Source organism: Bidens hawaiensis, unplaced genomic scaffold, assembly GCF_021521415.1.
Source record: "Bidens hawaiensis isolate Kalapana, Puna unplaced genomic scaffold, B.hawaiensis_p1.1 tig00040055_1, whole genome shotgun sequence".
NCBI classification, from domain to species: domain Eukaryota; kingdom Viridiplantae; phylum Streptophyta; class Magnoliopsida; order Asterales; family Asteraceae; genus Bidens; species Bidens hawaiensis.
Genome location: NW_027497056.1, coordinates 103,491 through 131,171, shown reverse-complemented (window position 1 = coordinate 131,171; position 27,681 = coordinate 103,491). Strand labels below are relative to the sequence as shown.

The 27,681-nt window shown below is 35.8% G+C and overlaps 1 protein-coding gene, 1 non-coding gene and 1 pseudogene across 2 annotated transcripts; all 3 read left to right on the top strand.

Moving 5' to 3' along the window:
- Positions 1-499: 499 nt before the first annotated feature.
- LOC143591783 (lipoxygenase 1, chloroplastic-like) lies at positions 500-25,313 on the top strand. Its single transcript, XM_077071883.1, has 7 exons — positions 500-610; positions 22,335-22,598; positions 23,259-23,496; positions 24,108-24,443; positions 24,521-24,714; positions 24,782-25,083; positions 25,157-25,313. Exons 1-4 carry the CDS (start codon positions 500-502, stop codon positions 24,398-24,400), a joined length of 906 nt encoding a protein of 301 aa, XP_076927998.1. The 3' UTR covers positions 24,401-24,443; positions 24,521-24,714; positions 24,782-25,083; positions 25,157-25,313.
- TRNAS-GCU (transfer RNA serine (anticodon GCU)) lies at positions 5,014-5,095 on the top strand. Its single transcript has one exon. It is a non-coding gene; the product is annotated as a tRNA-Ser (tRNA).
- Positions 24,420-25,087, top strand: LOC143591782 (lipoxygenase 1, chloroplastic pseudogene; annotated as a pseudogene).
- Positions 25,314-27,681: the final 2,368 nt, after the last annotated feature.

The following is a 27,681-nucleotide window of genomic DNA, read 5'->3' as shown; positions in this document are numbered from 1 at the left end:
TCTTTCGACTATCAACGCCACTACATGATGCCTGATTAACCGTCCGTCACTTTTAACGTTATTTTCACGAGATTAGTAAAATAACGTCAAAATTAGGGCAATTTCACTTATGCCCACCCGAGGGTTCACACATATATACATCATATGTGCGCACCGCAAGCAGGGCTATCTAATAAATTATAAATATAATAATAGTAATAATAATATAATATAACAACAACAACAACAATAATAATAATAATAATAATAGAACAACAGCAACATCATGGCATCACCAGCATCATCTTATCTTCATATTAGAACAACATCATCTCAACTTCATCATCATCAACCTCAAATCCTTAAACCCACCACCAAGTAATCCCTCTTAATCTTATCATCTTCATCATCAGTTTCATAACAAGTAATCGAATCTCTCAAATCCTCAAACCCATAAATCATTCCGACCAAAACCCCTAACCTACGGCACCACGTCGCCGCCACGGCAACCATCGCCGCCATGGATTCCGGCCATCTCGTTTTTCCGGTCATCAGCGCCACTGCAGCCACCGCTACCTGTCTTTGGAATGAACGCCGGAGGCAGGGTCGTTTGGTCTGTCGTTCGGTTCAGGTGAAAAGTTTATAAAAAATGTTTTGCTTGGTTCTTTTCGGGCGAAAAGTTTATTAAAAAATGGTTCGTTGGGTTGTTTTCGGGGTCGATTCGGGTGAAAAGTTTACAAAAAAAATGGTTCGTTTGGTTGTTTCGAGTGAAAAATTTACTAAAAAGAGGTTCGTTGGGTTGTTTTCGGGGTCGGTTCGGGTGAAAAGTTTACAAAAAATGGTTCGTTTCGTTGTTTTCGGGTGAAAAAGTTTACTAGATTACGGTTCGTTTGGTTGTTTTCGGGGTCGGTTCGGGTGAAAAGTTTACAAAAAAAATTGTTCGTTTGGTTGTTGTCGGGTGAAAAGCTTACTAAAAAAAGGTTCATTGGGTTGATTTCGGGGTCGGTTCGGGTGAAAAGTCTACAAAAAATGGTTCGTTTGGTTGTTTTCGGGTGAAAAGTTTACTAGAAAACGGTTCGTTTGGTTGTTTTCGGGGTCGGTTCGAGTGAAAAGTTTACAAAAAATTGGTCCGTTTGGTTGTTTTCGGGTGAAAAGTTTACTAAAAAACGGTTCGTTTGGTTGTTTTCGGGGTCGTTTCGGGCGAATAGTTTACCAAAAATGGTTCGTTTGTTTGTTTTCGGATGAAAATTTTATTAAAAAACGGTTCGTTTGGTTTTTTACGGGGTCGTTTCGGGCGAAAAGTTTACTAAAAAAATAGCCCGTTTGGTTGTTACGGGCGAAAAGTTTATTAAAAAACGGCTCGTTTCGTTGTTTTCGGGCGAAAGTTTGTTAAAAAACGGGTCGTTTCGTTGATTGTCGGGCGAAAAGTTTACTAAAAAACGGGTCGTTTCATTGTTTTCGGGCGAAAAGTTTACTAAAAAACGGTTCGTTTCGTTGTTTTCGGCGAAAATTTTATTAAAAAACGGCTCGTTTTCGGACGAAAAGTTTACTAAAAAATGGTCCGTTTTTTTGTTTTCGGGCGAAAAGTTTACTAAAAAACGGCCCGTTTCGTTGTTTTCGGATGAAAAGTTTACTAAAAAACGACACTTTTCGTTGTCTTCGGACGAAAAGTTTACTAAAAAACAAGTTCGTTTAATTTTTTTACTAAAAAAATGGTTTTAAAAAAAATGGTGAAAATTTACTAAAAAACTTTTAATTCAATTTTTGGTTCAGTTAAAATGGTGAATATATATTACATATTGTATAAATATATCACATGTTTCTTCAGTTCAAATGGTTGATGTTGTATGTTGTTAAACTAGGGGTCGGGGGTTCGAAATCCACCCTCTACACGATATTGTATATTTAGTTTTAGAATCAATTATAGGTTCAGGGGTAAAATGGTCTTTTCAACATTTTTTGGTCAGTCAACTCACGGTCAACTGACGGAAATGACACATACTGCCCCGCCAAAATATCACAGTGGCAGAATCTTCGCAATTTAGTTTTCAGTGGTTAATCCATCCAGCGACGATATAAACCAGGGAGGCAAATTGCAGATTTCTCTTTAATTTGATAGTTTGTTTGGATGCAATTTAGCTCGTACGTGCTTAATACTTTCCTTATTCTTTTAATTATATAATTTAGGATTAAAAACTTGACATTTATTACTATTATTTATATAAATAGAAGCATACAAACCATTAAAACTTACTCCCTTCAAATTTTTGACGACTCAACTCAACATCAAATAGTCGTGTGTTTCTTGGGTGACCACTAAACCCAAAAATAAGCATTCATTACCCTAGTGGCTCAACCTACTCACACCCGCACCACACAAATTTTCAAGATACATATAAACTGATTTGTATCAACTTCTTAAAAACTAAAAAATTATTCCCTAAACTCATCCTATTTGATTTACTTTGACCCAAACTAGCCAACTCATATAAACTAATAAGCCGAATACGGGCAGATTTTATAGGGGATTTTTCTCTAGATTACCAACGTGTTAGATAAAAAGATTTATAACCAAATGGTCAGAGTTCAAATCTCGTGATAAACAAAAGAGTATACAGTTATCTAATAAAAAAGAATACGAGCTGTATGCATAATATTGGAAAAGATTGCTCATTAGTTGACTCTTTAAATTTTCAAGATCATCAATGGTTTCTTGTTTCTTTTCCTATGCATAAATTCTAAGACATAATTTTTAAAACTAATTAAGTATATTAAATTAATATACTAGAGTTTTCAAACTACTCTACATAAAAAGATACCAACCGTCAACCAGATTCTCTCTGTAATTTGAAATTTTAACTCGATTGATTAGCTTTACATCTTTTGTAATTAATCTTATTAATATGTTGATTTATTAGAGAATTTTATTCTATAGTTTTAACGAGGAAACAGCCTCACTTCCTTTAAAATTTATAACTCAAATGTATCAATACGTGTATCTTTTAGTACCTGCTAAACTCAAAATAAGCATTCAATATCCTAATAGATGACTCAACCTACCCTCTTCATCACCACCTTTCATTTCTCTCTCTCTCTCTCCCTCTCAACTAGTCAACCTACTCGTTTTATGAAATACTATGTAGTATACAAAATTTATTTTAATTTCATATTTAGCATTAAATGCCTCATTCAACAACCTAAGGGTATCCACATTCGGGGCTTGCGGAGGTGTCCAGTTGCATACACATTCGTTTGAAAACTAGCGAGTGGGACAACACTCTTCTCATGGATTAAATTAAGGGCGTGAATAAAGGCAAGTTGGGTCAAAGTGTTAACGGACTTTAATATCCTTTACACTCACACATGATAATTTAAGATTTTTTTAAAAGATAAACTGAAGGGAGTTAAGTGAAGCTAAACCATTTTTTTTAAATAAAATGAAGTAAAAGATGAGTAAAGTGGGTGAACTGGTGATGCGCGATGCCTACATGAAGTTAAGGGACATTAATGATTAATGCATACCCCCAATTTCTTTATATCTTTTTCTTTGTCCATAGACAATGCTAAGTAGATATAGAAACGATAAACTTAAAACACAAACCAAACTCAAAATGTTTGCAATTCTTTTTAGAAATTTTATCGAACAACTGATATTAGAAAATGCACATAATTATGTCCGTTTATAATGAAATTTTAACTTTTTAAAGCAGGCAGCCAATCACACAGTTACGTGGAAACTATACCTGATTACCATGTCTTAAGATTTGTAAAATTTGGTTAATAACCTAGCCGGTTTTCATGGTTAAAGATTTCAAGCATAGAAACTGGTTACAAAACCGTAAACAATTGTTAACATTAACCGGTTTTGACCGTTTGGTCAAAAACTGGTATAACCCAACAGCTCATAAACCAATTAACCGGTGGTATTCGCACCACTAAATTGGGGGGTTTTGTTGTTAATTGGATCATAATTAGAATACCAGTCTACTACGGTACCATCGGGTTTCCCATATTTGGGCTTGTATATTCTTTTGAGAAACAATATGCGTCCAAACAAGATGCTGAGAATTGGGCTTAATTTGGTCTCTCTTTTTGTACACCCAACTAGAGTGCCTAAAAAACTCGTATCCGAAAAAAATACCCGGAAACGGTTTTTTATACCTGGGTATTCTATACCTGAAATCGAAACCAATCCTACCCGTAGGGTATGGAAAGGTATGCATTTTGAGCTAAATACCCGTACCCAGAACCGTATCCGATTTATACCCGTAAATACCTTAGACCGGTCATACCCTATACCCATACCCGGTTATACCCTATACCAATTTTCTAATACCCGAAATAATACATGAGTTTTTATAGTATATTTTTATGCTTATTTCACAAGTTTTATGTTTAAATTTTTTCAAAATGCATATTATTAAGTAAATAATTTGTACCTAAGTGATTTATGGTTTTTTTAATATTGTTTAATTATTTTTATAAATTACAAAGCAAATTTAAATTTTAAACAAATTTAGAAATGAATAAAAGAATTACAAATGCAAAACCGGGTAATAATACTCGGTCGTACCCAGACACATACCCGGTTCCAATACCAGGTTATATCCGAACCCGATCATACCCTACCCAGGTACATAGGGTTGAGTTTTCCTTCTCAATACCCTACCCGATTTCTCTCAATACCCGATTTTTCAATACCTGATCATACCCGAAACCGGTTCCATACCCGAATCCGGGTATTAGAAAAAAACCCGATTTGTGCACCTCTACACCCAACGGAAGCAATGTACCACACCACTTGTTGGATTAAATCACGTAGTCCAGTTCATTTTTCCATGGTTTTGGACGTTGGGACTTGGGTATCACCGTATCAGTGTATTGTCGATTAACGTGGTGAATGAAAATGTCATATTTTTTATTTTCTTATTAAACTGTTTTGCAACACACAACCAAGTTTAATAAAATACTATTCAAACTTACGTATATGTTACTGGGATAAGAAAGAATATATACAAAAGTATATCACCAAGTGACGCTTTGGCCGAGTGGTTAAGGCGTGTGCCTGCTAAGTACATGGGGTTTCCCCGCGAGAGTTCGAATCTCTCAGGCGTCGCTCTCTTTTTGGCTTTTTTTATTACACGAATATCTGTTTTATATGAACGCTTTATTTCAGCTCTTTATTATTTATAAAAATAAAAATATTAAACACCCTGATTTACCCTTTTCTAAGCAGGAACTTGTCTAAATGTATTTATATTAACTACAACTTGATTATGATAAGATGAAGCAACTACTCCTATAGAAATATATGGAAGATTCTTAATATAGTTCATTTGATGATAGATTCTTAAAATGACCATTTTAATTTTTTGTTTTCATAAATGGCCATTCGTTGGCGTATACGAGTTTTAAACCAAATTCATCGGCCGACAACTTTTGAAACAAACATGTTATCTCATACAATTTTTAAATTAAACCCATATGCTCAGACAAGTTTTAAACCAAATCCGTCAGCTCATACAACTTTTGAACCAAACTCGTCGCTTTTGAAATCCGTGGAAGACCAAGTTTTCACCCAAATCCGTCGAGACCCACCAACTTTCCACCATTCCTCTTCAAGCTTTTCCGGCGACCATCAATTTTTTCCGACTACCTGCAACTTTCGGCAAATACCATAAAACCAACACAACTACCACACCGCCGCTACATCGCCATAAGAAAGAGAGACTCATTGATTTTTTCAGATGTGATGAAGAGTGGTCCTTAAAAGTTGCCGAAGTAGGGATGGCTGTCAGAGCTTGGATGGTTGCCGGAGTGGAGGTGGGGTGGTAAAAAATATGAGGTTTAGGAAAAAGATGAGTTTGTTTTACTTGTGGGTCCTACTTGATTTTTCAACAATAATTGTTCTTTCTCAAAAAATGGACGGAGCCGACGAGTTTGGCTCAAAAGTTGTATGACCCAACGGGTTTGGTTCAAAAGTTGTCTGAGCCGAGGGATTCGGTTCAAAAGTTGCCAGCCTACGGATTTGGTTCAAAGCTCGTCTCCTCCAACGGTGTTGGATGGACATTTATGAAATCAATAAAAAAATTCATTTTGAGAAATCTCTTTCATATCAATCAATCAATCAATCATAGCCAGTGGAGTCCCACCAATAGCAAAGCTATAAGTAGGGTCTGAGGAGGGTGGGATGTAGGCGTACCGTACCTCTATCCAACGGGATAGAGAGGTGGCCTTCGGAAAGACCCTCAGCTCTTGACTACATATGTATGCGGCAATATAAAAGGAAATCGAAGTTCAACTATAGTGTAATTGATAGTAGTACGTAGTAAAAATGATAATACTATATATATATACTACATATAGTAGCACGTAGTAAGAAAATATCATAATGGTGTGTGACCAAAAATAAGGTAAATAGAGGCCCCTATGGTATTCATTTCACCCTAAAAATCCTTAACTTTAATTCTACTTCTCTAAGAATTTCTATCTCTAACCATGTCCTCTGAGAGGTTTAGGTCTATCAAATCATGCCTAATCCTCTCATCCCACGTCAACTTAGGTCGTCCTCTACCCCTCCTCCCCTCTCTAGTAATGTTTTCTACGGATCTAATCGGGTCCGTCGCATGTCTTCTCTTCACATGTCCAAACCATCTCAATCTCCACTCTCTTATCTTGTCTGATATGTTAGCTACCCCTAATCTCTCTCGAAACACAAAGTTTCTTATTTGGTCTAACCTTGCATGCCCACACATCCAGCGTAGCATTCTCATCTCTGCTACCTCCATCTTCCGCGCTTGTGCCTTCTTGATGGCCCAACAATCTGTTCCATCTAGCATTGCAGGTCTAACTGCTACCCTATAAAATTTTCCCTTTAGTTTAGTTGGGAAACTCTTGTCGCATAATATGCATGTGGCTGCTTTCCATCTACACCATCCTACCTGAACTCGATGGGTCACATCACTATCTAATTCCCTATCGCTCTGAACAAAAGATCCTAGATACTTAAACTTCGTTACCCGCGGAACCGGTTGCCCTTCAATGGTGATCTGGGTGTCCTCATTGTCATTTACTCCACCAAAATCACAGTGGAGGTACTCCGTCTTAGAGAGGCTAATCCGTAAACCTTTTGTCTCTAAGGTTGTTCGCCACTATTCTAGCCTCCTGTTTAGGTCTTGTTTTGTCTCAGCAAGTAACATAAATATCGTCTGCGAACATCATGCACCACGGGAGCATCCCCTGAATCGACTTTGACAACTCATCCAAGACTACTGCAAACAGAAAAGGACTCAATGCAGACCCCTGGTGAAGGCCTACCTCTACGGGGAAGAAGTCAGTATCCCCCACGGGCGCCCGGACACTTGTTGCACTCCTGGTATACATATCCATAATTATCTCTATATATTTTCTCGGGACTCCTCTACCCTCCAAGCACTCCTAGAGCACTTGTCGTGGCACAATGTCGTAGGCCTTTTCTAGGTCAATAAACACCATATGCAGGTCACGCTTCTTCTCCCTTTACTTTTCCATCAACCTTCTTAAAAGGTGTATTGCCTTTGTGGTGGAACGCCCCGGCATGAATCCAAATTGGTTCACCCTAACCTGAGTTTCCCGTCTAAGTCTAACCTCAATCACTCTTTCCCATAGCTTCATAGTATGGCTTAGTAGTTTGATTCCTCAGTAGTTACCACAGCATTGGGCGTTGCTTTTGTTCTTATAGATAGAAACTACAACTTTTTTAGGAATTATTTTATCACATGAATTATTTTAGGAATTTTCCCAAATATATACTATCATTGAACTAGTTGTATTTTCATACTTAGGCAACAACTTTTTTAGTCAATAAACAAAAATTTCATGGTTTGTATTAAAATTGTATCCATCAATCAATATGGACAACAAACATCATAAACATAAAAGGAGAGGAGAAAAAAAGGACGAGAACCATCATAATACATGTAAAAGAGAACAAGAAAATACTCATGACTGATCCTCAAATGAAATAAACAGAAAAAATAACATGTAATATCTATTAGGAGTTATGAGAATATTTTATTCTTTTCGGCCGAAGACAAAGCCTTCAATTAAATTATTCTGAGAAAGCAAATAGAAGTTAATTTCAATGTAACATTGCAACCTAATCACCTACTAGCAAAACGTTAGGTTCAATGTGACACTGATAACAATAGGGAATGAACAGAGAAAATATGTTTATTGAATTTAGGATCGTATGTTTCAAATGCATATTTTACATGGTATTTATAGGTGACGAAGGGGGGTGAAATTCACCATTGGCACTAGTTCGCTAATGTGACGGTGACAATGGCCACTAGGTTATGGAAGTTAGTTACAAATTTAATATTAATTACACGTTAACACCCTAGCTTCTATTAATTAAATAGTTAGGTTGATACATTGATTAATTCCAATAGACACATCAGGTAACAACCAAAAGTTACAACACCGTTTATAACTTATTCACACACAAACACTAACAACATTCTTAGTAACACATACCACCGAAGCCAAGCAAGGACACCACTCAACTTAGCTGATGAAAACGAGAGGCTTTTGGTATTACAACTAGGTCACTAGTAGTTTGGCAGGAAAAAAACACGCCTTTTGGATGCAAAATGAAGCCATGTATGAACTGCAGCCATAAACCAAACCATGTGGGCATTTATTATGTATACAGCTAACCCACATGTACTTAGGTAAATAATGTTGATCATGTAACTGTCCAAATGGTTAAACACTACTTTGAGCATATGTGGTCTACTAGCTACAACCTTAAAAAGCCAACTAACAGTAAAACCAACTAACGCAAAACACACATCCTCAAATCTATGACCCAGTCATGAAACGTGGGTTTAAACACTAGTTATTAACAAAAATAAATAGTATATTTGTAACATTCGTCATTTTCGGTCCTTTTTGTATTTGTATTTGTATCAAAACCCGATCTGATTTTTAAACCGAATTTTTCAATAATATAAACTAATAGGTTTTTATGTTTCAGAACCATCTCTTACTTTTTGGATTTTGCTACTTGTTTGTATTACTTGACTTGTTTAAACCTTTTTTTAACACATGCAAGTATTGATATAAACCATGGAAAACAACTTTGACTACTACCATATATATACAAGATTATCTCTTTCATTTTCTCTTGCTCATTTCATCTTCTTTCTCTCTCAAACAAAGAACACCATTCCTAACCTTCAAGGTTCATAATAATCAAGCAACAACCTTCTTTAATTTTTGTTTTGTTACTTACTAATTGAATCTTGTGGTACAACATATATATAATATGCACCCCTTGTTTCCTTCGGCTTTCATCTTCTCCGGCCATGGTCGGTTGAAGTGATATGCTACAAGGCAAGACTTCATGGAGGACTCATTATAGTCCTTAATTATATTATCTTCCTTTAATGCTTTACTAGTCTTGTTTATATTGTAAGTAGTTTAGTTTCTAATTCATGTTTAAAGAGTTCCATGGTATTGGGTATGAAGTCACTCGCTTCGGTTTTATCCAAAGATGAGAACCGAATCAAGACAGAACCAAGACCGGACTCTTGTTTACTAGTTTTGTTTTAAATAGTTAGTTTACTAGTTTTGTTTGAAATAGTTAAATAAACATGTTTATGTAAGATTTGAATATTATAACTTCTAAAATCATTTTTATAGTTCTATGGTATTTGGGTATGTGGCAACTATCCTCGGTATCATTCCGAGTCAAGGACCGAACCAAAACCGAACTAAGCCGAGTTCACTGGCTTAAGACACACAAGTGTGTTTTTGGCCACTGAAACTCATCTTCTCTTCAAGAATGTATTTTAAACTAATTTTAAGTTATTTTATCAACATATTTGGTGTGTCGGAATCCAACTTGATCTTATAACAAGTTTGGACCGGTGAAACCAAATACTCGCTTAACGGACGTTAAGGTTCTTCACAATAAAACTATATACTTGGTTAAGTCTTTTTGATTTTATTGAGTTATCTCAAAATATTTTGGAAAGTTGACTTTGAGTTTAGTTAATTATCTAGACCCAAATTGACAAATCCGAACACTCGATTAAAACCTTTTTTTGGTATTTATATAACCAATGGTCTTGCAACAGTGCATTATAACCCACATAAGTTACTTAATATAGGTTGAGTAATATTTATGAATGAAATACCAAGACCTGGTTTCGAGTAAACTTACTTTTTAGAACATGTCTTTAATTTCCCAAATATTTACATTTTTAAACCATAAACTTCATTTATTTACTATACTTGTCATATTTTACTTTAAACCCTTCCAAGACTACCTACTAACTTAAGACCCGTTTAATCTAGGTCTTGCTCGTTAACTCGATCTCCGATTATTCACAAATAAATCTTTCAAGTTACTTAGTTAACGTGAGTACATTTCATCCCCCGTTTTCACTTTTATATTTTGGGGGTAACATGCATACTTATTCAAAACAAGAATGATTTATTATACACATTTCTCAAACCACAAACTTTAGGGTGTATGATTAGAATACTTGCACTTTTGTATGTTATATGTCTCATATGCTTTACGTGCACGAGTGTTTATTTTTATGTTGTTGTTGAGCCTCATTAAGTATGATCATATGCTCCCCTAACTCCTTAGCCTTGTGCTAGTAGAATAGGGCCTCATTATCCAAGTATGTCGGTTGTTACCGATTAGAAAGGATCCTCATTTACATATGTTTTGTATACCACGATTGATGCTTTTATTTATAGTCTCATATACGTTTGTGGATTTCGCTCACATTATATATACTCAAACTATGAAATTGCTCACCAACATACGTGTTGACAAATATTATTTTATGCATTGTTACAGGTTTGATTATTACTTGAGTTGGAGTTTGAAGACGTTATTCTATTTTGATACCGCAAGGTTATTAGAAGAATGAACAATATCTATTTCTTATATTTTGGTGTTTATTTGTATGAACAATATGTGTTACTTAACTGTAATTGATCTAAATAAACTAATAGATATTGTCATGTTGCATGATAGTAACATTTGAAAAGCTGTGAGCAATCAGTTCGCCCCGGCATTTCCGCCGTAAGTTGGGATGTGACAGATTGGTATCAGAGCCACTCTTGTGCCATTCGGGATGATGGGACACGCCTCATCGAGGACGATGAGTACAAAGGGGGGTTGTCTGTAACACTCTTTGCAAACACAACATCGTCCCACTCTTAGGCAAATCCCACATCGGCTGTGGACAAGAGAGATCCTTGGTTCATAAGTAAATGTCATGCATCTTCAATCACCAACGTGTTTTGGGCTTACTTGGCTGTGGAGCACATGAAAACTCCACGGTTAAGCGTCCTTAGGTGGAAGTAGTACTAGGATGGGTGACCTCCTGGGAAGTCTCCATTTGGGCAACCAAAAACAAATCTGTGAGCTCTTCGTGGGCAGAGCGAACAATATTGGTGGTGCGAGGGGCCGAATGTTACAAATAGTGTCTTGTGTTCTTGGACAATCCATGGCACCCCGGCATGTTCCGCCGCCTTTGATCGGGGTGTGACAATATTTATACAACTACGTTGTATATATTAGAGTACATGTTAGTGGACCAAACTAACTTGAATAAAGTTTTATCATGTACACGGAGTATGGTGTCATCCGAAACAATGTTTCGCACGGAAGTTAGCTAGTTTGGTTTAATTGAGCTACTTTTGTTTGCTTCGTATATAAACAACTTTGTATGTTTATTTTAAGTTAATGATATCAAATCAGAAAATTCCCTCAAATCTTGTTGGGTTTTCCATGTGGGTTTTCAGATTTCTATATAATAAATATCTTAATAATAGAATTTCTAAATGGTCCAATATATCCCCCAACACTATGTCGAATGGGTGTCATTTCAATCATCATAACTCTAGCTAGTGTATTTACACGACTTGTCCCTTTCTATGACTCCCATTAAAAAAAATCTACAAAGAAAAAAAAAATCCAAGTTACTCGTTAGATTAAGTATTTAAGTTGTTTTTTAAACGATTTGGTGTTTTTTTTTATTCCTTTTAAATTTCATTTTTTTTATTATGTACGTCCCCCTCGTGTCTGATGCATGCTTGAACATACTTTATGACCCTCGTGTTTTAAAGAATTAATATATGCTTTGTCTTTAAGTGCATAATCTATTTTATTTTGTAACTAACACCTGTACCGTTTCATTAAATGCATATTATAGTTAAAAAAATATCATACTAAAATATAGGCATGTTCCTTTAAACATGTGGGCCAAAGTAGTAGCATTATTAGTTAACTAATCCAGCTCCAAGTGGGGGCATATAGTTCATTAGCATCCAATAACTAAAAACAGTATTCTTTCCGTAATATTAAATAAATATCTCTACTTTATTATAAACAATAATACGTAATACTAATAATAATCAGTATTCTTTGAATAAGTGTGAAAATATTCATGTGAAGTGGATCATAACTTCAAAATTTGCAACAATGTAAAAATGCAGGTCGCAAAAAGGGGTTGGTCTTTGTTTTAATATATTTAAAGTAAGGTTAAGATTCTTTATATAATAATCAAATAAATTGTCATTATATTTTGTGTTTCCTCACCCTTATTTTCATGTTCAAATCCGATTTATCAATTTTAAGTAGCTAAAATTTGTAATAAACTATTTTTTTAGTTTTGTAGTGTGTTTTGCTATTTAAAGTTAAAATTAAGATTATAATTAGTTATAGTAAATAACTTGATGAATTATAACATCATTTTTAAAATTAAAATAGTCTGACCAAAGTTTGCCAATATAAAGCCATCAATAGCATACATGGGGAGTTTAGTGATAGTGAAATTCTTAAATAATCATGACACAAATATTAATTCTGTCAATAATCCTGCAGATCATTACAATAAAACAAGAGTCTCAATGTATTAAATGCATTTATATTTATAAACTTGATACACATCACACACAATGATCATACACGACATAAAATTTATTCGAATATTTGAAAAGTGTCTCGGTCAATTGCTAACTATTTGATTTTAACGTCATTCAACACTTGTAATACATAGAGTTAGAGCATTCTCAAGCCGTCCCTTATCCATATCTCTATAATCACACTAAAAAAAACACTATAAGTTTTTCTCATTTTCAATTAAATAATATTTTTTATACCTTTATACTTACAGTTTTTCTCTCATCTACTTATAAACAATTTCAACAAGTATTAAAAAACAGTTTTAAAAATAAATAAGAGCAAACAAAATTTTCCCAATTTTACAAAAAAAAAAAAAAACAATAGCTTTTCTTTCTCCTTATCTCCCAACCACTCTTATAAAAATAGTATTAAAAAATAAATAGTGGCAAACAAATTCTATATATATTAATTGTTGACTTAAGGTTGTCTCTCATTTTGTTATGGTTCTTGACCTGCTACTTTTAAGCATATGTTACAACTACTTATTGGGTGCTCCTGTTGCCACGTGCTATCCCAGCCACTCTCCATCCCATAACTCGATTCATCTGCATCACATTACAGAGTATTGCGTACTCCATACGATAACAACTTCTGGGTAATGTCTTCTCTTCTTTTTAAAACTGGTAAAAGCTTTTACGTAAGTGACTGAATTAACACAGAAAACAGAAATTGTGACGAAAAGGGAAGAAATTCTAACCAAATACAAGTCAATTAAGCACTAAAAAGAAGAGAGGAAATTACCCAGAAGTTGTTATCGTATAATACTCTGTAATGTGATGCAGTTGAATTGAGTTATGGGATGGAGAGTGGCTGGGATAGCACGTGGACAGGAGCACCCAATAAGTAGTTGTAACATATGCTTAAAAGTAGCAGGTCAAGAACAGTAACAAAATGAGAGACAACCTTAAGTCGACAATTAATATATATATATAATTGACTTGTATTTGGTTAGGATTTCTTCCCTTTCCGTCACAATTTCTGTTTTCTGTGTTAATTCAGTCACTTACGTAAAAGCTTTTACTAGTTTTGCTGCGATTCGTGCTACGTGATTACTTAGGTTATGATTTGATTCGGCGACCTGGGTTGTCTGCGTAAATTAGGTTAAAAGTTTTTGCCCTTTTTGCTGCGATTCATGCATTAGGGGGTTATTTGTCTTGCTGTATTCGCTGTATTTTCTTACTTCTAAACTTAAATTTGTTGTTATTTTATTATATTGGTTGGCGGTAAACTGCCCTCACTGCATTTTGTTTCCTCGATTTGCTCTGTTTTGGCTTTTGTATGTGCATGCCTTTTAGTTTGCTATGTTTTCGTTTATTGTCTTCAGCAACATCATTTATGTATTCAAGGTAATTTCTATCTTCAGCAACATCCTTTAGTTTGCTCTTAAATTGTGCATTTTACTTCTTTTATAATAGATAATAGTCGTTTATATGATTAGTCATTTAAATTTAGTTAATATGTGGCTCATAGGTAGTTGTATGGATGGTTATTTTTTGTTTTCCATTCGTATCCTCTCAGTTATGGAGGAATTTACCCTGTGGATTTCGGTTGTTATAAACGGGTTCATGCCAGTTTCAAGTTGAAACCGCAGCCCCACAGACCGTGTGTGAGGTGAGATAGCCGTAGCTTTCAGTTTTAGAGGGGCCAATGATCTGACTGCGCTTAACCCGCTACTTGCGCCAGGAAATGTAACTCCATCTAAACCTGTTTTATGTGTACCGTTTGGTTTTCTTGATTTACATTTATTGTTTGTTATGGTTTTGATAAAATTGCTCTGTGATTTGTTTTTGACTAACTATAAATTGTTAAAAATTGTTAAAACTATGAATGTTAGAATGTTGAAGAAAATTTATTCTTCTCATGAATATACAGAAGCATTACTAATGTTGCCTGATTTTAAGGTTTTGTTCTTCTAGATTATAAATTATTACTTTATTTTAGGTCTTTTTTTGTTTATTAGAGAAATCAATGTTACTTTTGGCCTTTGATTTTGGTTTAGACTTTTGTTTGTGGATCTTGATTAAAGTTTTATGTAGTTGATTATTAATCTCACCTTTCAATTGTTGTCATTAAAGTTAACCAGTTTATGGTTTCACAGTTTTGAGGTTTAGGATAGGCTAAAATTTTGGTGACAAGATCACAACTTTTGTGTTTTTGTAATTGAGTGTGTAGGCCGACAATTTCAAGAACGGCAACTATGATTTTTAACTAGGATGGTGGCGAACTTGCAAAATCCAGCCTTTAGACGAACTAAGTAATTAAAGTTTGTAGGAATATTTATATTTTATATGGGCAATGTGGTGTCCTTTGTGGACTTGTGAAATTCACTTATGGACGATTGATATACCCGACATAAACTTGACGCATGCATCGTTAACAAAATGTGCCCTCGCCGCAATGCGCGATGGGCAAATTTCTAGTTATCTTATAATTTACAAAATCCTCTCACAAAAATGTAAGGACACTCCTCCTTAAACCCACACCACCCCACACCACTAACCAATCAGTCTCGCTCCATCAACCTAGAATCCATGGGGTGGTGTGCTAGCTCAACCTGAGCGAGCTCGGGTGAGGCGAGTTTGACGCCCCACCCACCCTAAGGGAGTGTTTGAGATTGCTTATTTTATCTCTTTATAACTATAACTTATATAAGCATTCTCATCTTATCCACTAAAAGTATGGATGGAAGTTTGCAAATTATAGCGTGAGGTTTTGACTGATTGTGAGTGTAAATTATCGGGTGCAAAGAGAAAAATGTAGTGATTTGTTATAAATTTGGGAAAACAAAGTTTGCCCCTATCTATTTTTTAATATTTATGAATTGACTGTGGATAGATAAGAAAGAAAACTGTAATGATAAATGTATAAAATTTTTTTTTTTAATTGAACATGAGAGAGAAATGTAATGTTTTTACATCTCTTTTCTGTTCAATTAAATAATATTTTTTATTTAATTAATATTACAGTTTTCTTCAGTGTTTTAAAAACCGGTTCAAACTGGCCGGTTGAACCGGTTAAACCGGGTTTCGCACGCTAGGCCGGTATTTTGAGTCCAGTATTTATAACCGGTTTGCTAGAACATCGTACCGGCGGTTTTTGTCTAAAATACCGGTTTTTACCGGCAAACCGTTTTAAGCCCGGGAAATTTTTGATATTTGCGGCCCATATTTTTTCAAAAATATTTTTAACTCAATAATTAACATTCAAATGTTTAAACTTTATGACTATTTTTTAAAAATTGATTGCTTTTGCATTATTTTTCTAATATGGATTAATTTTTGGATTATTTTTTGTTATAAGAATCATTTAGTTTTGGGTTACTTTTGGATTAAAGTTACATTTATAGGAAATTGTAAGGTAAACTATTCAACCGATTGAACCTCACGGCATAACCCGGTTCAACCGGTTGTACCATTTTTTAGCTCTATCCGGTATAAGTAAAATACCGGTTTTTAAAACATTGGTTTTCTTTCTACTATAGTCACAACAAATTCAACAGATATTAAAAAATAAATGTGAACAAACAAAGCTTTCTCAAATTTACAAAAAAACTAATATCTTTTCTCTCCTCACCCTATTATTACACTCAAAACCCCACCCTATAATTTACAAATACTACTCACATAAATTTAGTGGATGGTTAGAAATGCTCTAAGTTATAAGGTATTTGAAAAAGTTAAAAAACTATATTGCATAAGTTATAAATTAAAATTTTGTAACTTATAACTTTTGATCTATATAAGTCAAGGTAAAATAAGAAATCTCAAACACCCTCTGAGATTGGAAAAATCATTCAACAAATTATTATTATTATAGATAAAATATATATACTAGATAAAAAGCAATTTGTCAGTCACAAGAATCCTTTATAGCATCATTTGTTTGACTTTTTTACAATTAATTACAATCTAAAACCAAAATGATAATTTGGTCAGATGGCTTAGGTTGTTTTCAGTAACTCTTCCAAAGATTATGTGCCTGAGTTTGAATCACCTTGGCATCATTTGTTGTTTTTTTAGTTATCTTCTAAGGGTTGTTTAGTTTTTATATCAGTGGTTATTTTTTTCTCAATCAAGTCCCTAATTACAAGATTTTTAGTTATTCTTTTATGTGTTTTTTTATTATCTATTTATGTATAAAAGTATGTTTTTTTAACAAATGATTATTTAGGTTTAGTTCTATACTTGTAATGAATGCAACTGATACCGAACGAATTCGCGTCAACTCGCCGACGCAATGCCCCTGTATTTTTAAATATGTTAACTTGACGAATTAGTTTTTGTATTTAGTTTCGGTACCGTAACAAACGTAGTCAATGTCGCTCGAATTCGCATTGACTTGTCGCTGCAATGTCCGTCTTTTACTGACCGAATAAGCATCGTTTTAAATTTGTTTTTTTCATATCATAAGCTATACGAATTTCAATACTGTTTTGAGTGTCTATTAATTTACTTTTAGGGTTTAATACATATATCGACACGAACTTGGTTGGTGGCGACCAAATTCTAGTGACTTTGATTATAAGTTGTATGTATTCTGATACTCTTTGGGTCTTTACAAACTTAATTTTACATATTTTCGGAGTTGTGACAAACTTAAACAACACCAACAGGAATTCGTGTCCCGTCGCCACCACGCGACTTGTTTGCTACATTGTATAGATAAATAGTGAAGCTTGGCTACACTGAATTCTGTGGCACCGACAACTTGATATTTATCTATAGTATATAATATAACTTTTTTATTTTTATAGTTCTAGTACAAAAGGCGAATGTTATTAAACAGAAAAAAATCAACATAGGTTCAAAGCAGCATCACTTGAGTTTTACGACCGTACGTATAAACGTCATTTTAGATATGTTTTGTTGTATCATAAGCTATACCAGTTTTTTTAGTTCCGGTATCGTATGAACATTACCAAAACTAAGGGAATTCGCGCCGACTTGTCGAGCAACACTTGGATTTTACCAGCCGAATAAACGGCGTTTTATATGTCACACCTCGGTTTAGGGCCTAGGCGTGTGACCACAAGTTGGTACCTGTTTTGTATATACATCAGAGTTGCGGTTTATTTTAGCGGAAGACTTTGGTTGAATAAAATATTAATTTATTTTAAAAAAAAACTTCTCGGATAATAAATACCCGGTGATTGATTTATAAATCTTGTTTAAATACTGTTTGCAATATTTTAATAACTTAAAACTGAGCCATCATTACCTTGTGAGTATCTAACTCCTTGAATGTCTATAATGTCTTGCTACTTGTGCTAATCTGTTTCCCTGAAATGTGGGGAAAAATACGTCAGCTATATGCTGGTGAACACGTATGACTCTATAAACATTTGAATGACGTTACAATACAATTATAGTTTTCTATACACTTAGCAGAAGTATTTCTACTTCTGGGCTTTGTACCACTACCCTACACACACACAAGTGTTCGCCCGAGCCATGGTACCCCTGCAAGGAGAACTAGTTATGACCGTTAGCCCGCGGCACCTGGCCTTTAACTAATTAGGCTAAACAGTTATGTTTGGATTTAGACACATGTGTACTCGGTCTGAGTTGCTTTTATTTTCTATATTGTATTATAATGTTTTTAGAGATCACAAAATTTCATGTAAAAGTTGACTGACTCGTTAAGACAAACACCCGTTCATCTTATTGAGTATATATATGTTTTGATTGATTGAAAAGGTTAGCGCATTCACCTGTACCGTCGGTGTGCGTTTTAAACCTTAACTGTGAATGATTGATTGATTGACTGACTGATTGATTGATTGATTGACCTATAATAAAATAGGTATATAAATATCCGGATCATCTTTTGATCTGGCTTTAGACCTTTAGTCTAGTTTTGATAGCTTTAAACCTTGATTGATCAATTGTTTGAATAAAATATTTAGACCTGTAGTCTTTCTGTTTATTTACTAATCATATGCTGAGTTTCTTCTTCATGAAGAAACATCTATAATATGTTTCTTCTTCAAGAAGAAATATTCATTGATTGCTACCTTTGTATGTAAAATATTATGTTTCTTAATCATGAATAAACAATATATTAGCTATATTCTTTGTATATAAAATGTTACGTTTCTTAATCACGAAGAAACTATATATCCTTATGAATGTAAAATTTGTGTTTCTTAATTGTGAAGAAACATTACTATAATCCTTTGTATGTTTTAAGCTTATGTAAACATAATTATGATCAAGGTTTGGGCTATGCCCCTGACTATGGTCTAAGCCATGTAATATAATAATAAACTAATGACTTAGGCAGAATCCCTACCTTACACGGATATTGGGAGTTTTCTAAACATTTACTGATGTTAACTAGACTGTATCTTGAATTCAATTTACCGAATCCTTTTAATTTATCCATCTCAATAATTTTTCAAGATATCCGTTCTTGAATCATGTAATCCTTTACTTCATGATCTTGACGGATTCCTTCCGTTTATCAATGATACCTTCAAACTTTCAAAGTTCGGATATTCTTATATCTTAGTTTAATTCATTCTCTTTATTTCATCTTTCTATAGATGATCATTAAATAACAAAGATTCTTGTATTTCGAAAACTTTCGAAACTATTTCTTTTCCTTGTATAAAGATAGTATATATATGCTAATATTTTTCTCTATATACATTAGGGATTTGAATACCCTTTTTCTATTACAAAACTTATCGTTTAGACACGAGATTACAAACGGTTACAAGAGTTGACTATCTATTTCTTATTCTCTTGTTTGCTTTTATACTTGATTGCCAGATGCTCCTTGTGTTTCCTTCTTCCTTCCTATTGTTGTTGATCTTGTTATTGTGTTTTTGAACATTCACCTTTAAAATGTCCTTTTTTCTCCACATTTGAAGCATGCAACTGCTTTCCTTATACAGTCTTCTTCAGAGTGTCCGGTTTTGTTACAGAATGTACATATGATTGATGTATTGTTTTTGTTCTTTTTACGACATTTTCCATAATGTCGTTTACCACAGTTCTGGCAGATTGGTCTTTTGAATTTAAATGTTTTATTCTTGATAATCTTCTTTGTTTACCTGTGCCCGTGCGCGTGCCGTCGGGTGCTTCGCACCCTCCGCTAGGACCACTGGGTGCATGTTAGACATAAAAGAATATTACTATGGAATTTTATCTCTTTATAAAGAGCTTCCAAATATTTACAACTTTCCATGTGGGATGGATTTTAACTTTGTTATTTATATTCATGTGGAATGCTTCCACTTTCTTACATTATGTGAGATGGAATTTCCTTATTCCATATCCTTAGCATGAGATGACTTTATTATGAGATATTTTTATTTTCTTATAGAATGATCTTATTTTCTTTATTTAAATTTTTCTTCATTATTTATTTTAAAGAATAATTTTGATCCTTCAACTTTACTAAGTTGTCAAATTTGAACCAAAATTTTGGGGATGTTACATTATATATGTTAGTATTTTTTTTGTATCATAAGCTATATGACTCTTTTGGGCACTTACTAATTTAATTGTTGGGTTTAGTGCCAGTACTATAACGAAGCTAACCGATACAAAGCTTATTTGTGACACATTGATCATAAGTTGTAAGTGAGAACATAATATTTTAGATGCTCACATAAATAATTTTTGGACTTAGTGCTAATGTCATTATGATATTAAATGATACCGAACAAATTTTTGCGATGACGTCGCAACGCGGCGGATGTTCCTAGTTATAGAAAAAAAGCAAAGCTTGGTGCCACAAAATGTTTTCTAGCCTATTATTTTGACATTTTGTATAATTACTTTCAATTATCACTCAATCTACCTATTTGGTTCAATGACTTTGGTTAAGTTACCTAACTCTCTTTATCATGTTTGCCCAAGTTCAAGTCTCTTACGTAACAACTTATTTAGTTATTTATTGTTATCCCTCAATGTGTGTTGTAATAGGTTTTATTATTAGTTTATTTTAATGTATGTTTTATTTCTTTTTCTTTTCTTTTTTTTGCTTAAAAATATATGACAATCTAATAAAAATATTTTTTAGGTTTGGTTCTCGTACCCGTAATGAACCTAATAGATAATAATGGAATTTGCGTCGATTAGCCGTCGTAACACCCGAGTTTTGTTTTAAATATGTTATCCTGACGGAACTATTTATTGGGTTTAGTTCCGAACCATGACAAATATATCTGATACTGAACAAATCCGTGTCGACTCGGCGCTACAACGACCATGTTTTACTAATCGAATAAATGTTATTTTAAATATGTTTTAATATTTGTATTATATACCATAAGAGTCACTACTATTACAAATACACTAATTTGTGTTTTGTGTTAATGTCTATACGGGTACGAACTTAACTGATAAGAACCGAATTCGTTCGGTATGGCACCTAGTTCATTATTACTTTTCAAGAAAGTCAATACAAATGATGATAAATGTGGGTGTGGAATTTTCTAGCGCTAGCATATAGTAAGTACCCTCTTGAAGAATTTAATTTCCGAATGTTAAACGTGGGATTGATAGATAGACTGATGATGTACGTAGTGGACTGACTCCCATTGGCCGGTGGTATAATCTTCTTCGTCATCATTAAAAACTCCACTTTATTATAATACTCATTCATCATTTCTACCGTTATCATCTTCACTCTTTCTGTAATTAACATGGCAATTGTTAAAGAGATCATGGGTTGTTCCATAACCGAGAAACCCATGCTTTCAACCACTCTTAAGCCCACCAATCATCATAACCAGAACCAGTTAAAAAAACTCGAACGAGGGTTCGGGTGGTGAAGGCGGCCATCAGTGAAGACGACATAGCCAAGCTTGTGAAAGCAGACAAGGCGGTTACTTTCAAGGTCAGGGCTGTACTGACTGTTCGGAACAAGCACCAGGAGGATTTCAAAGACACACTCGTCAAGAAGATTGACGCCTTTGCTGATCAGATCGGCAGAAATGTTGTCTAGAGTCATTTTTTCAAGCTTAAGTTCGGATCGGGATCAGGATCAGATCATGTATTATTTGTTAATTAATTTTTATTACTATCGAAAACTTTTTTATCAACTCTAAGCTTGCCTCAAGCTCTCAGCTTGGCTTTGCAGTGCAGTATTAATATGGGGAAGTCCAAAATAGTTAAAACTTAAAATGGCATTAAGCTCTCGACGAGCCTAAATGATCTTCCCATACAAGGCTCGAGTTCGGGCTCGATTACTAAAGAGTTTACTTGAGGCTTGGGCTATAGCTCGTTTCGAGCTTTTTATCGATCTGATCTCAGAGTAGCTCGCGAGCGGACAGCTCGTTTGCACCCCTATTGTTCTTTAACAGGATCCCTTTTTATTACTGATGATTTGAATGTTTTTATTTTTGATTTGATGATGAAGAAACTAGGGCTCCAAAGAAGCAGTGTTGAAAGACTGGAAACAGAAATCAAATCTCAAGTCTGAAAAGGTTAATTACACATCTGATATACTGGTTGATTCAGACTTTGGGATCCCTGGAGCAATTACTATTACTAATAAGCATCAAAAGGAGTTTTATCTGGAGAGTATTACCATCGAAGGATTTGCGTGTGGCCCGGTGTATTTTCCTTGCAATTCGTGGGTTCAGTCCACCACTGATCATCCTGATCCTAGGATCTTCTTCTCTAATCAGGTAGTTATTGTTATTAATTGTTTGACAAGTCAAAGGTTGGAACTTGAATACTCAAATATAGATATTCATACATAAAGTTAAACGCTTAAACCATCATCAGTTTAGACAAAGTTCATCTAGTAGTGTGATATAGTATAGGGCAAACTTAATGATATAGAATTGAAGTTTACAATTTTTTCCCAAATTTCGGAAACCGACTTAATTTGAATTTGTTACCGAATTTAGCAGTCGAACCGACATACACAACATTGCCTATGTGAAAAATAGTTAAAGAAGTTAAATTGAGATATCTACAACTTTGAAATAATATGATATTTCAAAGAAAGAAATACATTTACATATAAACTACCTGACAAATAAAATGTCACATCAACAATTTAAAACAAACAACTAAAAATAAGGTTGAACAGGTAACCCTGGCTGCAAAAGTTGATAAAGACATGTAGGTTGGTTTATATCCTAATTTAATGTTTGTTGCTAAAACTAAAAGGGTCACTGGTTGTTAAAATCTTTAACTAGTAAACAATTATATCAACTTTTAATCAGATGAGATATAATTGATGAATAATTCATTGACAACTTGCATAAAAGCAATTACGTGTAGAATTTGTATACGATACGCATACACCTTCTTATGGATATTGTTGTACAATTCTACAGCCATATCTGCCAGATGAGACGCCAGCCGGGCTAAAATTACTAAGAGAAAAAGAGCTTAAAGCTTTAAGAGGTGACGGTAAAGGAGTGAGGAAGTTATCAGACCGAATTTACGATTATGATGTTTACAATGATCTTGGAAATCCTGACAGAGGAAATGACTTTATTAGACCGTTATTAGGTGGTCAAAAGATCCCGTATCCGAGGCGGTGTCGCACGGGCCGCTTACCTAGTGACACTGGTGTGTGTTTTTAACCTCTCTTATACTGGGTTGGGTAACGGTGTCGGTTCCAAACAGGCACTTTTTGGGTAGTCAGAATAGTTTGCTTGTTAAAGGGACTATGCAAATATAGTATTACAATACTTTCTTTTTCAGGTGAAAGTGATTTAATAAGCTGTATTGATTAAATACAATTAGGGGCCACTTGTAAGAATGTTTGGCATGTTTCCTTTTTATAGTATTACAAGAAATAAAGCAAGCAATTTTGGAAGTTGTATCAAATTAAAATGCAATCTGGGGCTTCCTTTTTTATCTTAACCTTTTGATTTAACCGATCTGTCACGTTAGAGATAAAGTGTAACCCGAGTGGCCCATTTATAATTAAAGTCTTTGTTTGTGTAAATGCTAATAAAATTGTGTTTTCCACTAGTGTGTAAACATGATTCACTACAAATGTTGAACATGTTAATGATGATTGTAGAAAAAGTATTATCACAATAATAGTAAAAGTCTCTAAATAAAATGATTTAGAAGGTTGTATGCGATCTATTCTACTTTCAGCGAACTATGATGATTTGACCTGTTAGAGATACAGCTACCGTAACATGTCTAATTTTGTGTGATTTTTACAGATATTTTAGCTGAGAGTCGAGTGGAGAAGCCTTTTCCGTTATATGTTCCAAGAGACGAACAATTTGACGAGTCAAAGCAAAATACATTCTCAACAAGTCGGTTAAAGGCGGTGCTACATAATCTTTTGCCCTCAATGGTGGCAAATATTTCAAAAAAACACGACTTCAAGGGTTTTTCACAAATTGAGAGTCTTTACAGTGAAGGACTCCCCCTCAAAATTGGGCTTCAAGATGATTTATTAAAAAAACTTCGGCTGCCAAATTTGGTGACTAGGCTCCACGAGTCTAGCTAGGGTGGCGGCCTTCTCAAATATGACGTCCCCAAGATTCTTTCAAGTAAGCATCACACTCGTAACTCAGCTATGAATATTGTAAAACTGCATGGAATATTATAGTATCTTTTGTATTTGCAGAGGACAAATTTTCATGGTTACGTGATGATGAATTTGCTCGGCAAGCGCTTGCGGGGGTCAACCCGGTCAACATAGAAAAGCTTAGAGTTTTCCCACCAGTGAGTCAACTCGACCCTGAAATCTATGGGCTACAAGAGTCTGCCCTCAAAGAAGAACACATATCGCGCTATCTTAATGGCCTCACTGTTCAACAGGTGAAAATACTTTGTACAGTTATTTAAATAATGAGACAATGACCGAAACATGATGAATATTTTACAGGCTATGGAGCAAAATAAGCTATTCATAATTGACTACCATGACATACATCTACCATTTCTTGACCGTATAAACTCACTTGATGGGCGTAAAGCATACGCAAGCCGCACCATATTTTACTTGAACCCATCAGGCACACTTAAGCCTATTGCAATTGAGCTTAGTTTACCACGAGCTTTACCCGGTTCACAGTCAAAACGTGTGGTCAGCCCACCAGTAGACGCTACTAGCAATTGGGCCTGGCAACTGGCTAAAGCCCATGTCTGCTCTAATGATGCTGGTGTTCACCAACTTGCAAACCACTGGTAAGCACACCGTATGTGTAATTTTAATCTTGTATCGGTCATTTTCACGACTAAGTTGTCCTTTTGTAACCAGGTTACGGACACATGCAACCATGGAACCGTTTATATTGTCTGCACATAGACAGTTGAGTGCCATGCACCCGATATATAAGCTTTTGGAACCACATATGAGATACACGTTGGAAATCAATGCAATTGCGCGCCAAAACTTAATTAACGCAGATGGTGTGATAGAACAATTGAAGAGGTATGTACCCGCCTCAACACCGAGCAAGGCGGGTCAACCCACAAGATAAAGACATTATGAAGGCACAAAGCCAAAACCTATGCGCATGGCGCATACAAAACATGCCCAGGCACACATATGCTCGCGCATCACATATGCGCGCGGCGCATATCACATGCCCGTGTGTATCACATCTGCCCAGGCACACATATGCTCGCGCATCACATATGCGCGCAGCGCATCAGCGCGCGGCGCATATCACATGCTCGTGCATATATCACATGCTCGTGCATATCACATCTGCGCATGAAATATCTGCGCGTGAGAATAAAGAGAAGACCCCGCGCATCCTCAGGGTGAGCGCATATCATACGTGCACATAATCAACCTCGTCCTTATCCAAATCAGGATTAGGGCAACCTTGATTGTGCACATCAGACAACCTTCCAGAAGGCATCTTTTTAAGGAGAAAGAATATGCTGATGTTGATAGCTGCCAAATGAAAGGTCGACAACTCAGCATGACACATGTGTTACCACGCGATTACAACCAACGAGAAAGCGCCAGGTGTCCCAGAGGACACGTGGCGCAGTGCGATTGGAGGAAGCCAACGAGGTTGAGCCCAACCGGTGGTAACCCTAGCACTATAAATACAGCATCAACTCCACTTTGATGACACATTCATACTCAATCATTGACAGTTACAAGCAGGGATAACACATTCAATCATATTGAATCACATTCACTCACAGTCAGTTACATACAAACAGACAGTCTCACAATCAAAAGGGTATTCAGCTATTCAGCAATACTCTGGAGATTCTCCTACACACATTATTATCTTCTCCACAAATATACTGATTCTCACGCCGGAGGGTTACCCCAAAGAGGACCCCTCTGTCCCTTTCTGAGGGGTAAGTAACGGCGCTGTTCATTTTGTAGGTGGAAGAACACTGATCCAGAAGAACCATCGGTGAAATAGTATAATCACACCCGAGGAAAGTAGATATGCTACCAGTGAGTAGATCCACGTTTCTTCATTGGCGCCATCCACTGTTACAAACGGCAATCAGATCTCATCAGATCTATAAAAAAAAAAAAAAAAATCAATCACCATGGTTTCTGGAGTTCGTAACGTTGATCAAGCTCTGGAGGATATTGAACTTGAGGGTGTTAACGACGGACAACAGGTTCTGAGGGTTCCGCGTGATTCTACGCGTACCACCAGCAACCGTCCCTTCGTCACAACCCCTCACGGCCAGACTGAAACTCCTCCAGACGATCTCACGTTACAAAATATGGCCGGCGCGAAGCTGAAAGGACCAATGGGTCCAGAAGATGAAGCAAATGATCCGAATGAATGGCTCATAAACGAGCAGCGGCGTCTGATTGAAAAGTACAACGAAATGGTCAAGCAGAAGAAGCTAGTCGACCAAACACAAAGGCAAGCTTTTGATAAGCAGACTACAAAGAGGCCGCGCGCGCCGGAAGAAGGGCATTCTGTTCACACTGCACACACTGAGTTCAGTGATGAAGAAGTGCATAGCATGAGGAAGACACGGGATACTCATGCAGGAGGCTCACAGCTCCGCGCGCCTGTGAACATGGCGCCTGGAGCCAGAGCAGATCTGGATCTGCACATGCCGTACAGCCCACCGGTCAGAGGGCAAGTGGACGTAACCACGCCCTACAGACCAGCCATCCTGGTAAAACACTCAAAGTTTACTGCGCGCATCGCGCAGGCTCCCATCCAGCACAAGACAAAGATGCCAAGTGGTCTGGGCAAATATGATGGCACAACAGATCCAGATGACTTTTTGCAAGGTTTCTATAACACGGGAAACCTAGAGAGCTGGACGATGCCAACATGGTGTCATATGTTTGCTCGCTGCCTCACGGGCGCAGCGCGGGTATGGTTCGAGAGCTTGCCGACAGGGCAAATTGATGGGTTCGAGGAACTATTAGAAAAGTTCCAAGCCCACTTCGTACAGCAGCGCAGGCACACGCGCGATCCTGATGACATCATGCACTGCATACGCAGGAATGATGAAACGATTGAAGATTACATCACTCGTTTCAATCAGGAATCCCTGGCAATCGGGGGTATAACTGAGCAGCTCCTGCGCGTGGCCTTTATACAAGGCGCGCGCAGTGATCAACTCCGCCGGGCTCTCGTAAGCAAAGATGGTATGCCCACCACGTGGGCCAAGTTAATGGAGGCATCGCGAGTTTTCGCGAGAAATGAGAAACAGATTGCCCAAGATAGGGCAAGAGAAAGAGCGCATCAGGCAGAATCACCGCGCAGCAAAGAGAAGAGGGCCAAACAGAACTCTGTATGGTCCAGGTTGCAGCCAACAAGTTTTTCTTCCGCG

Coding starts and splice junctions, on each gene's coding strand:
- LOC143591783 (XM_077071883.1), top strand. CDS start 500: ATGGATTCCGGCCATCTCGTTTTTCCGGTCATCAGCGCCACTGCAGCC. Junction 611..22,334: donor TGGTCTGTCGTTCGGTTCAG/GTGAAAAGTTTA, acceptor TGAAGAAACTAG/GGCTCCAAAGAAGCAGTGTT. Junction 22,599..23,258: donor GGATCTTCTTCTCTAATCAG/GTAGTTATTGTT, acceptor ACAATTCTACAG/CCATATCTGCCAGATGAGAC.